The sequence below is a fragment of the Rhamphochromis longiceps genome, linkage group LG7 (genome assembly GCF_057381845.1).
Source record: "Rhamphochromis longiceps isolate RC_006_pf linkage group LG7, R_longiceps_female_GT1.1, whole genome shotgun sequence".
In the NCBI taxonomy this organism is placed as follows: domain Eukaryota; kingdom Metazoa; phylum Chordata; class Actinopteri; order Cichliformes; family Cichlidae; genus Rhamphochromis; species Rhamphochromis longiceps.
In genome coordinates, this window is record NC_140563.1 from 44,608,715 (window position 1) to 44,621,664 (window position 12,950).

The window sequence follows — 12,950 nt, forward strand, 5'->3', positions numbered from 1 at the left end:
TTTCCTTTTATTGGTGTCAGTATTGTACACATTACCCTTCATAAAGTGCTACAGCAGACGTCCAGTGTTCACTGTAGGCTGGCATTATGGCACAGAATGACACACAGCACACAATATAAATACATATAAATCTACAACATGGATTTCCAGGCAATGATTTGCTAAGACACACAATCACAATCTCTTCATTATTCATTGTTTGGCTATAAATGTGTAGTGGAGGTCCAGTCACGTTAAAAAAAAAAAAATTATTAGGTTATTAATTGCTGTCCGAAGAGTGTCCAGTGACAAAGTTTCATCAAAAGCTACCAGTCATCGAAGGGTGTTAGATTTTAAAGTTTTACATGAAATAAATTCCAGGCAGCAAGATAAAGACAAAGTTTTGTGTTTCATATCATATTGCACTGTTATTTTACTGGCTGTAAGTCTGCTAAATCACCATCTGTCTGTAAAATGAAACACTCTGCATCCCTTTTACACGGCGGCGCCAACTATGCTTCCAGTTACCACAACTTAACTGACCCTCGATTATATTTGTGATTTAAACATTAATACGAGTGCGTTAGTGTTAGAGACGGGTCACAAATTGTTCCCATAAAACAAATGAACACGATCTGCAAAGTCATGCACAAACAGTGAGAAATCTACGTGTACCTACAGCTTTTACACACATTTCTTATTTTTTTCTCTGCTGGGTTGAGAACTGGAGGCTCTCTTATCATCTAAGTCGGTGGTGTGCGTTTAAGATGACGACAGAGCAAACCCTTAATTTCAAAAGGCTGAGATTCCCTGGTTTTTTTTGTTTTTTTTTTCAATGTGGGAAAATCTGCTGAGGGAACGGAAAACGCAAGTGAAGCCAAAGTAATTGCACCGTTCCCATCTGCATCTACTAGTCAGCTGTGGCACATATTTCAGTCTTTGTCACTTCATCATAGCGAGCTCACTAGCACAAATATCAACACTACAGTACTTCTCACAGACTTCGTGAAAGACGTCAATATCACAGCCAGAGCGTCTTTAAAAAGTCAGTCATTTCCACCCTAACGTCTCGCTGTCGGCTCCACCAAAACGCAAAAACACCCTCTTCAGTCCCTAAAAAAACAGAATTCACCCACAGCACTCCCACAGCAGGCTCCTTTTGGCAGCTCGAAATAAACAGAAACACCACATCACTGGAGATAAAATAGAGAAGGGCACCTCCCTGTTTGCAGGCCATGATCCATCAAGCTCAGTCTAACCCTGTGCTTTAGATGCCAGAAATGCTCCTGTGCGTCTGGCACACTAACCCTTTTTCAGTTCATGAGAGTGCAAGAGTCATTCAGAATACACTGTAGGGTGACTAAAACAAACCAAAAAAAGAATATAATCAGGTCCGTTGCTCTTATGAGCCTCACATTTCTAATTCCAGTTGATCCTCCCTGTGAATTTTGCTGGTTGTGTTTTTTACAAAATAAAGTTAAGTTACAATGTATCGAGCTCTATTTTTTCGGAAAATGCGCCTCTGTGCTTGAACACATCCTAGTAACCAGTCAAACAGTTTCACTTCATTTTTACAGTGGAGAGTTTGTTAGTGGAAAACGTGTTTATGCTTTAAAATGTGCTGAGTCCTGGCGTCCTTTCTTACAAAAATAAAAGAATGGATTCTTGTTACTTGCTTTGGAAGATGTGAAGGGCTCAGTGTGTCCTAACGTGTTATGTTCTTCATGAAGCACACCTGAAATGGTGCAGAAAAAAAAAAAAGAAGCATCCCGTTTGTAGTGACGTCCCCTCAGATTCGGCTTGGAGGCTCTACCTTGGCTGAAGATCTGGGTAGTAAACTCCGTGCACCACGCCTTCGATCACAACGTTAGAAAATTCATCTGAAAAGGTGAAGAAGAAAGAAAAATAGGTCAAATAAAGAATGAGTACATTTTGTTTTAAATGGAGAAGAAAGGAAAGCCTTTTAAGATGTTATGTGCACACACCGTGTCCAGCTGGCAGCAGGTAGGGGTCTCTCAGAAACAGCATGACCGGCTGATGTGAAAGTTTACTAAAAGAGAGGAAGAAGGAGAAATCAGGAGGTCTGTGCCAATCAATCTGAGTGAAGTTCAAGTGTAGAGCAAATAGTTACTTATGTTTTAACTGGTTAAAGTGCAGATTAAGAACATGACCTATGGGAGGGAAAAACGACTCACCTCGACTCCAGTGATTCTGTATCAAACGACCTTAAAGAAGAAAAATAAAAGTTATGCCACATAACCCTCCACGACCCTGGGAACAAGCGCAAATGCCACAAACTGGTCTTTTATTCTAAAGTAAACCAGCAGTTTACACTCACCCACAACTTTCTGTTTTTGGCACTGAAGGAAAATGGCGGATGTTCAGGAAATCCAGGAATATCTTTGGAAGGACCTCGTTTTCCATAATTATAGTCTAACAGAACAAAAGCAAATTTCAGTGTGTACGAAGCACCAAAACGAAGCATCCTAGAGGCGAGTTTGAATCCATTTAACTTCTTTATATCTGAGACAAACAGCCCTGACAGTTGGAGGGAATGTGAGTCCAAATACCTGCAGGTAGAGCTCTAAGCCATGTCTCCTCTGCTCCAGGACCTTGGGAACCCAGTTTCTCACATGCTTCGAGGGGATCTCGGGTGGCTTTATGGTCTTCTTCAGCTGGAGGGATTTAAAAGTGTTACACAAATGTGTACAGTTGCTTCAAAGTTATGTGCACAGTTAAACTATTTTGCCCAGAAGAAAACCAACCGGACATGTCCGACCTCATTCTCAGAGTTCCTGTCTGACACAGTGTCAACTCTCTCATTCAATGAAATAAAAATAAGAAGACCTTCTACATACCCTCTCTCACCTAACAAATTTACCTTTGCAGAGGATTTTGCTCAACAAAAGTGCTAGTATAACATTTCTTTATGCAAAAGCACTTAAGCTGGATGTTTAGACATTTATTTAATTGATTTCACATATTTTAAATTACTCAAAATGCCAAACTATTTTTGGGGTCACCGAACAAACCACACCGAAAACAGAAGAACAAACGTTTCGCTCTGAGTTCATAGTTAATTGATTTGGAACATTTCAGCTAATAAACTTTTGTATGTTATGCCCTCTCTGCAACTCCTTACTCTCCTTGCAGCTGCAAATGCAACCGTTTTTGGGTGTTTCCTGGGCTTATTGCGGTTTATCAGCCTCATCGTTTGTAGATAAAGGCAGAGCTGAAGTCAACTTGTTAAGGGAAAACTTGTGGCTAGACGTTTTCATGTTATTTTAAAACTGAAAATATTTAGTAATTTAAAATAAAATCCTTGAAAATGTCTTTTTTGGATTACTGATATTATAGAACAATCACCAACAAAACAATGGGACCATAGTGTGGTTATTACTATGATAAAGTAATTATTAGTCATTTAAAAATAGCCTATGTCTATCTGAATTGTGTATTTTAGCAAAGATTCTTTAAATGTTTATAAATTAATAAGTAAAAAACAATTTGAAAAAGTGTCTGCTCTTTCCAAACATCAGTCAGGTTTGGAAAACAACATAGCACAATAACTGTTGCTATTAATGTAGGGAATGACATTGCTGAGACAATGGACTGTGTGTTTGTGCCACCTTAGTCAGTAAACAGATTACACAATGTGAACTTTTCTGTGAATGCTCTAAGCTGCTTTTCAAGTTATCAGCTAGAACACAGTCTGTCCATTTTGCTTGATCTTCCTACCTAATATATATATATATATATATATATATATATATATATATATATATATATATATATATATATATATATATATTTTAGGGGTGCAACGATACTCGTATCGATATTGAACCGTTCGATACAATGTTTTCGGTTCGGTACGCATATGTATCGAACAATACAAAATTTGTAATTTATTTTATCAACTTTCCTTCTGACGATGCTGTCTGTGTTGAGCGCTCAGTGAATCTGCGTTCGACTACTCCGCCTAGGCTACACTGTCGAGCGCAGATCCACTGAGCGCTCAACACAGACAGCATAGTCAGAAGGAAGAGCGCAGGGCAAGCTAGCAGACAGAAGTTAAGCTCTACTTGCAACATGGCAAATTGAACCTCCCCCACTCTCATTCAGATGTGGCGTTTGGAATTATTTTGGTTTTCATGTGACGTATGACCCTGAAGGTAAGCGCGTCATGGACTAAAGTAAAACAGTATGTTGGATGTGCCACGCAATGCTCAATTACATGGGTGGGAACTAATGTGTTAGTGCAGTTAGCTCATTAACGTGTTAGCCGTCCAGCCCCACGCACGGGGCGATCAGGGGTAGCTCGTTAACGGAGATTTGCCGTGTTGTGGCGTTAACGTCATTTCAACGAGATTAACGCTGACAGCACTAGTGGGAACACAACGAATATGACTGCACATTTACGCCGACATCATCCTAGTGCAAAGACAAGTGGAAGCAGACAAAAACAACAAGCATGCATGCTACAAACTTTACCCGAGTCATTTAGACAGCCGTTAGCACATGATTCTCCTTATGGGGACCTGATATGTTTAATATTGTGGCGAGCTCAGACAAGGAGGAGACGGAGGTGTCGTTTGGTCTTGCTTCCCGTGAGCTAGCCAGGGAGCACAGCCGTTTATTGACATCTGCAGAAGAACACTGCCGCTAGCTAACTGCTCAGCGCGGCAACCGCACAGCAACAACAACACACAGAGCGCCCTCTGACCCCGGAAGGACACACCGTCGCAGCGAGAGGGCGTCACCCGTCACTATGGCAACATAAACAAAACATAACTGTACAAACAGAACCCCGAACAGCCCTGACCCGCTACAATATGCTGCTGAGAATATAGCCCAGAAGAAGCGTATAGTATAGCTTTTATTTTGGAAAGAGACATTTCTCTGTAATAAACTCTCTTTTCCAAAGATGAGTGACTCCTCAATCAGATACAGGGCTACCAAAATCTATCTCTGCCCTGCCCGTCAGGCCATTGTAGGAAGGAAAAATATATGTTTTGTTTTGCATTCTTTCGGAAATGTAGCTGGGTAATTATGTCATTGGCATCGGTGAGCCACTGTCAATATGTGACATATTGAAATCGCGTTTGAATTTGCGCTTGTTTTTTGCTTTCACTTTGCAATCGTGAGAACTGTGTATAGAGAGCGACAGCACTGATTGGTGAGTGATGATAATTTGCGCACCAATTCCTCTGACATTGTCTTATCAATCGTTAGCTTACTATGCAAACATGACAAGTGAAATCTCCCGCAGCAAGCTTAAACATGTGAGAGGTTGATCGCGCAGAGAATCGCTGAGCTTATGTGAGTGCGTGTGTAAAAGCAGCAGGATATATATTTCAGTTCTGCTGAGCCAAATAAGACAGGTCAGGGTGAAGAAGTGACAGCCAAAGAAAAGCTTACCACAAAACGGAAAGTTATGACAAATCAGACTATAAGGCAAAAAGAAAGTGCAGCTTTATGGTTTCATGGACAAAAGAATTTCTGTGGCTGCAATATGACGAGCTATATAACCGGGGCTGCACATAAGTGGTCCGCAGGTGCGCATTCGCTGTCAAAATATAAAAAAAACAAAAAAAACACGCACAAGATATGAAGTTGCAACGCGTGTTTGCATACGTAAGATTTTCTGGAGAAGGACAGACATTTGTTTAGAACTCTCAAAGATGTCGAAGAAGCTCCTTTAAGCAATTACTTTGGTGTTCCTTCACCTCCAAACAAATGTCAGAAGGAGTCCGAACCACAAAAGAAGCGCGTATTCTCGGAAAAGTGGTTGCAGGAGGTGAGCTGGCTTCAAACAGATGATGAACGCACAGAGATGTGGTGCAGAATGTGCCGTGAAAATCCCACTCTAGCGGACAAAAACAGTGCTTTTTATATGGACGCAAACGCGCGTTGCAACTTCTTATCTGGTGCGCGTCTTTTATTTTGACAGCAAATGCGCACATGCGGACCACTTATGTGCACCCGTGTAAATAACATAATGTTCTGCCGGGTGTGTTGTTGGTTTTCTCTTGATTTCTGAGTCGACAAGCGCCTTTGTTACTGGGACCAGTCATTTTAAGAAAGGCCCCCCATTAGAACCTATGAGAAATGCAAGAAATGCATTATTGCTCGGTCTGCAATATCTTTCCCAGAACAAACACCAATTGCAAATAACATACTCAAAATAAACCTGAAAAATCTGTTTAGAACAGCGTACTATGTTGCAAGGAGTGAACTACCACTGGCAAAATTTAGCAGTCTTTGCAAACTTCAAAAAGCAAATGGCCTAGATCTTGGTTCCACTTGTCTCTTACCCGTGACTTCAGTGGAAATTTCAAATTCAGGATCTGACACAGACTGATTCATGTTCTACACAATTCTTACAAGTTCATAGAAATTTCTGTTCAATTAGAACCAAGTATTTGAGTTGATGATTGTAATTTTTATACAATGTTGTAATTTGTGTTTCAACAATTTTTTGATTGTTTTGTTTCCTTTACAATATTATACTTTAATATTATACTTTTACAATATTATTACAATATTTACAATATTATACTTTAATGTATAATATTGTAAAGGATATTATACATTATACATTATTATACAATATTATACATTAAAGTATAATATTGTAAAGGAAACAAAACAGGAAACAAAACGTCAATCAAAAAATTGCTCTCTTTTTTTATTCGGGCTACTTAAATTTATTTTGGGCTACCAAAAACTGAAGAGTCCCTGCCTGAAGGGCTACCAGGGATTTTGAAATTTTGAGAGCCCTGAGATATATTTATTTTTTTTAATTACTTTTGTTTCAGCAACATTAAATTTAAAAACTGTACTTTTGAGTTAAAATATATATTTATAATTTTAATAAATGACAAATTAAAAAGGCATGAACATTTTTTTGTATCGAAAAAATATCGAACCGTGACACCAAAGTATCGAACCGAACCGTGAATTTTGTGTATCGTTGCACCCCTAATATATATATATACACACACACATTAGAGATGGCACGATACCACTTTTTTATGTCCGATACCGATATCATAAATTTGGATATCTGCCGATACTGATATGAATCCGATATAGTGTTTTTTAATCAATAAAACTGTTTTTTAATATCTTGCTGCATTTTGTATAAGTTCATACTCAAGTTTAAATAAACAAACACTAAAGCTATTCTGTTATACCTGTATGTAAAAAATACACTGCACCCAAAATATTTCATAGTTCATAGTTCTATGTTGTGAGATGTGATGATTCATGTGCTATGTGCTGAAGTGTTTTTTTTTCTGTTCTCAAACTGATCTCCCTGTTGGAGCTCAGTCTTTTAAATTGGCTCTTTGCTAGGTTGTCTGGTATGTGTAGAAACAGCACTGGCTTATCCCTTGATTTAGGTGCTTTTTTAAATCCTTGAATGGTTCATAGATTATTGTTAATTTGCTTAAAAAACACAACAGTCATGCCAAACCATATGCAAAGAAGAAAGGTTGAAAGACCTTCAGAAAAGCTAGACATTTTAAATGAGAATAAGAAAGAAAAGTATTTCTCTGTGCCCCCCCTTTCCCTGTTAATGCCCCACCTGGCCCCCTGGCAAAGCTTTGCTACACCGGCCCCTGCACAGTTACCAGCCGTCAGCTACGTAAAAAGCTGCGTAAAAAAGGATCCTGGTGTAGAAAGTAATATTAAATAAATTCTAACAACAGCTTATCAAGCTTAAACATGCTGCTGTTGTTCAGCCGCTGGTTTCCTCTTTCTGGCGTGAAGTGGGCCAAAAACAAAGAAGAGAGACGGACTCGCGACAGAAAAGCCGATCAACTGATCATTAAGCAGTTTCACGATTGAAGTAGCAGCAGGAGAGAGAGAGAGAGGCAGTCGCTCCATATATCTGTTGTTAAGCTTAATGTGGGAATGCTTTACAAACATTCAGAGATGAACTTACACATTTGCTTTACTTCTCTCTGGGATAACTTCCTCGGAGATGAAATGCTGGTTTGGTAGTGAGGCTACAAATACACACAGCCGCTCTATCACGTGAGCACACTGCTCCGACGTGCTGCGGTTATGAGCCGAGTTACACCGTGTCACAAGTTTTGTGAGGTGCTTTTTTGATATTTAATGGATCATTACATTTTTTATTTCGCTCCGATATGCGATACAGTAATTTACGTCAGTATCAGACCGATACCGATACGTAATATCGGATCGGTTCATCTCTAATATATATATGGATTTTTTTAGTTGCTGTTTTTGTAACGTTATAAAATAATGAAAGGTGGTAGATTGGCCAGATGCTGGCACATGTGTACAAATAACTCTGGTGTTTGGTGGCTGCTATGGCAGAGCTTCCACAGAGGCCAGCACGTGGATGAGAGAAAGGGGAGGCAGGAGGAGGAGAGACCCGTTTCTGACACAAGTCCCGTCTCTCTTGTTTGTTTATCGCCCACTTTGCGCCAGAAAGAGGAAATCAGTGAATGTTGCTCTAAACAACAGCAGCACATTTAAGCTTGATCAGCTGTTGTTAGAATTTATTTAATATTAATTTCAAGTATCAGCTGATGTTTGCTGGAGCCACAGCTGTAAAGCTGCTGGTCATGATGTCGGTTTGGATATGTGGTGAGAGGGAAACATGAAGATGAAACCAGGAGATGTCCTGATGTTACTGAATCATCAGAGCTGAACAGGTGATGGAGAAACAGGTTTACCTTTTAGGTGACATGAATGAGTTGAAGTTATGAACTGTTTCTGAGAGACAAATAACACCAGGATCCTTTTTTTTTTACGTAGCTGACAGCTGGTAACTGTGCAGGGGCCAGTGTAGCAAAGCTTTGCCAGGGGGGCAGGCAGGGCATTAACAGGGAAAGGGGGGGCACAAAGATATACTTTTCTTTCTTATTCTCATTTAAAATGTCTAGCTTTGAATAAATAATTATCTGAATCTTACAACCAAAGTTTTAATCTGATGTAAAATGTATAGAAATCATACATATACCAACAAGACTGTACATCACTGTCACAACAGCGTTTGTTTTCATTCAAAGGTTTTATGGCTTTTCCTGTAACACCTGGTGGGCCAGTCTTTAGTCAAAATGCCCGGCCCGATTTTTTGTCCCAGTCCAGTCCTGCTGTCCTATGAATAATCTTTATGGGTTTTCCTCCCTTAAGCATGGCTTCTTGTCAGCTGCCATTCCACTGAGACCATTCCTGATGAGGCTTCAGTGAACAGTAGATGGATCAGCTGAAGGCCCAGATGCATCTCTCACCTCCTGTGTCAGTTCTTTGCTGTATTTTTTCATTATTTCTTAAGGACAACTTTGTCTGTGCAAGATAGTTTTTTTTAAGGCCTGACACTTATTAGTGTGTCCTTATCTGTCCAGTTTCCTCAATCTCTTAAGGACACACTGCACCAGCACTCTCTGGTAATATATATGGCACGTTTTCAGCTAATAGCTCTTTGGGAATCACCAAGTTGGTGCAAAAATCTATCACATACCTGTCAAACTGTGGTATCATTGGCATTTTTTGTAGATTCAACTAAAGAATGTGTTTTTGGAGAATATGTTTTTGCAACAGGCTCCCAAAGAGCGCCTAAAGATTTAAAACTGGTTGCTTTGCTAAGTTGTTATGTGTAAACACAACACTAGTTCAGGCAGGTGTGTTCTTATGTTTGAGTGATTCATAAACCAGTGTTAAGTTAAATTAGAATATCATGGTTGATGTGTAAAATCTGTAGGTTTTTCACACATTAATGGCGGAAGTTAAACACTTGAACGCTTTAGTAAATTTTTAGCTCACAGGAAAGAATGATTGTGCGAAAAAAAAGAAAGAATCAGAACTGAAAGTTGAATCTCACCATTTTATGCAAAGCGTGGAATTCGCTGTAGCGTTTCTCAACAGCATGCTGTCTGCCGTTCATCAACACGTCAATTTTAAAGACCTGAAAGAAAAAAGATAAGTCAGCTTAGTGACTCATTCAACTGAAAATTTCTCTGCTCTACCCATACACTCAGCAGTGACAGTAACGTCGATGTCAGCATTAATTCCACAACAAGAGGAAACATCTGGCTGTTGTGACAGAAAAAACAAATTGATCTGTCAGAGTTACTGTTAACATCCCTAAACAGGCTGCCTTCCACTTCCATTCCTTCAGTAAGAGATTCACAGCACGCACGCTGCCGTTCTGGACAGCATTTTGCAAAGGAGGAAATTCACAATAAATGACGGCAGCGCTGTGAACACACACACCGTGGAAAAGCCAACAAGTAATCATTATTAACAAATGCTGGAAGAATCCAAACAGGTGTTGAATCTTATTTAAAAATATATTTTAAATAAAATATATAATCATCTCATAAACCTGAACACAGTGTCCATACGTGAATACTGAGAAATAAATTCAGAAAACTTTCTTTTTATGGGTATTACACAATATCTTGGAGGTCAGGAAGTCAAACTCAAAAGCACTGCTCTAAGGTCCTCATGACTTCCAGCAATAAAACATCATGCCATTAAAACAGGGAAAAAAAGCCTTCCTCAAAATGATGCCACAAAACTGGGAACTGTTGCCTAATTGAACAGTGGTTCCCAATAAAGGGGATAGGACTCCTTAGAGCAGGGGTGTCAAACAAGGCACGCGTTTGACACGGCCCACAAAGACCCGCACGTCTGTGGAAAATGTAAAGGAGGGCACAGATTTTGTACTTTTAACTGTATTTTCATCGATTTTACAGCGTTTCCTGCTGATGAAGTCCACCACTGCCATTCATTCTACACCAAAGTAATAAATAAACAATAACAATTAAACCACAGAAAAGTTTTTTCTTACCATCTACTATAAAAATTTATATATATTTATATTTTCTTTTACAGTGGGTCCACAGCAGGGGAAAAAAATTTATTTTTTGGGCCACCAGAACACATTTGTTTATCTGCGCTGACAGATTTCTTTTGTTTTTTTTACAGCAGCATTTCTTTATTGTCTAGAAAAACTGAGATATATTGTTGAAACTGGTCTTCTTTTAGTATTAATTGGTATTAAATGCGCAGTCCAACTTCTTTACACTGACAGTGGTTTGGCCCACTTATGGTCAAGGTGGGCTGTAACAGTGGCAAAATGAGTTTGACGTGCTTAGATAAAATGTTGTAGTCACAAGATGAGTAAAAGACAGATATATATCTTACTGATTCTGATGTTAGAAGACTGCAGTACAATTAGTTTGATCTCTAAATGAGTAAATGACTGATTTTAAAAAGCTGAAACCACCCTTATGTGTTTGCAGTGACAGCAGCCTTTACTGGAAGTGATTTTAAACAATATTTTACAAAAGAAAACATTTAAGGGTGAAGCAGTGGTGCCTGGATTAAATCCTTACCTGTGTTTATTCCCAATCAAGGACTCCCTACACTATATATCTTTAAACTGAGCATATCTCAGCTATTTATAACCTCATTAAAGTATTTATCTTCATCTTATTTATTCCTTACTCTAGATTATTATTGTTATTATTATTTATTTATTTATTTATTTACAGATGTCAAGATGTCAGCTGGGTGTGGAGGGCTGGTTTAAAACTCTGGAGCCTCTCTGATTAGACACAGATTCTAAAGTCAGAGTAACTTTTGCCTCTTTTCGTGCCTCATTTGCACCATAAAGTGCGAATTCGGTGCTGATTTGAAGCGAGCAGAGTGCAGTTTATGATCTAACAGAGAGAGACAGCGGCACAGTTGACATTAAATCTGATGACAGCGGCAGGACAGGCGACACACAGACACACAGGGTTTATTAGGGAGCAGCTCACCGTGTATCCTTTCTCCACCGAGCTGTTTTCTGAGCGAAAAGACGGGATCGACACTCGCACCGGATGCATCTTCACTCGAACTGAGGCGTGATTTTCAGGTAGGTGATGTTTGATCTTGATCCTCTGGCGCACACAAACACATTGACACACACACACACACTCACTCACTCAGTGCTGGTGGATTACTCCAGTTTGACTGATAAAAATCACAGAATTCAAATGTGACGAAAGACATCTCAGTGGTGCCCCCTGCTGGACCGGAGGGCACACCGTTGTAAGGATTATCTTGAAGAAAGCGCCACAGAGGACAGTTTAACATTCAGGTGGCCCAGTGGGGTCATTTTTAATCGTGAATGTCTTTCCTTTTAATTATAAAAGAATTAATTAATTTATTAACTTCGACAGGCAGTGGCATTGTGTCAAATTGTGTATTTTTTAATGTCATGGGCTTCGGTTTTATTGTTTTTTCGATAATTTAGCATCTGTGGTGGCTGTGGAGACAGAGAAGGCTGTCTGCTAGTTGGATGGTGGTTTGAGCCCTGGCTTCTTTAATCTACATGAGAAAGGATCCTTGGGCAAGATACTGAATTCTGAGTTGCCTCCGATCCATATATGTAAGTGTGTGAATGTTGGGTTAGAATATTTTCTTCTTCTTCTTTCAACTGCTCAGTTCATGGGTTGCCACAGCCCGTCATCTGCATTCATTTCACCCTATCTCTACCATCCTCTGCTGACACCCCAGTAATCTGCATGTCCTCCTTCACTACATGTGCAAATCTTTTCTGTGGTCTTCCTCTTTTCCAGCTCCAACCTCATCCTTTTCGAGACTTTGAAATGCTTGGAAGAACAGCAAAAACACAACTCTACTTTACAAGCCTCAGTTAGGATGTTAAGTGTTAAAGCTCACAATATTACAATTAGAAAAAGATTGAACAAGTATGGCTTGTTTGAAGGGTTGACATCATGGCTAAACCTTGCAAAGTTGCACCTGAACCTTGGGACTTCGGGAACAATGTCCTTTGGACAGATGACACCAAAGTGTAGATGTTTGGCAATAATGCACAACGCCATGCAGGAGGGAAAAAAACAGCATATCAGCACATAATACCTCATACAAACTGAAGCGTGGTAGAGGGGTGATGATTTTAGCTTGTTTTACAGCCG

At 39.5% G+C, this 12,950-nt stretch overlaps 1 protein-coding gene across 1 annotated transcript; it reads right to left on the minus strand.

Annotated features, from left to right (window-relative positions):
• snx24 (sorting nexin 24) lies at window positions 1-11,992 on the minus strand. Its single transcript, XM_085413810.1, has 7 exons — window positions 11,787-11,992; window positions 9,842-9,925; window positions 2,550-2,654; window positions 2,318-2,412; window positions 2,175-2,204; window positions 1,965-2,029; window positions 1-1,859 (listed from the first exon to the last, which is right to left on the minus strand). The coding sequence occupies exons 1-7, from the start codon at window positions 11,853-11,855 to the stop codon at window positions 1,789-1,791; spliced, it is 519 nt and encodes a 172-aa protein (XP_085269936.1). The 5' UTR covers window positions 11,856-11,992; the 3' UTR covers window positions 1-1,788.
• Between the last annotated feature and the right edge of the window lie 958 nt (window positions 11,993-12,950).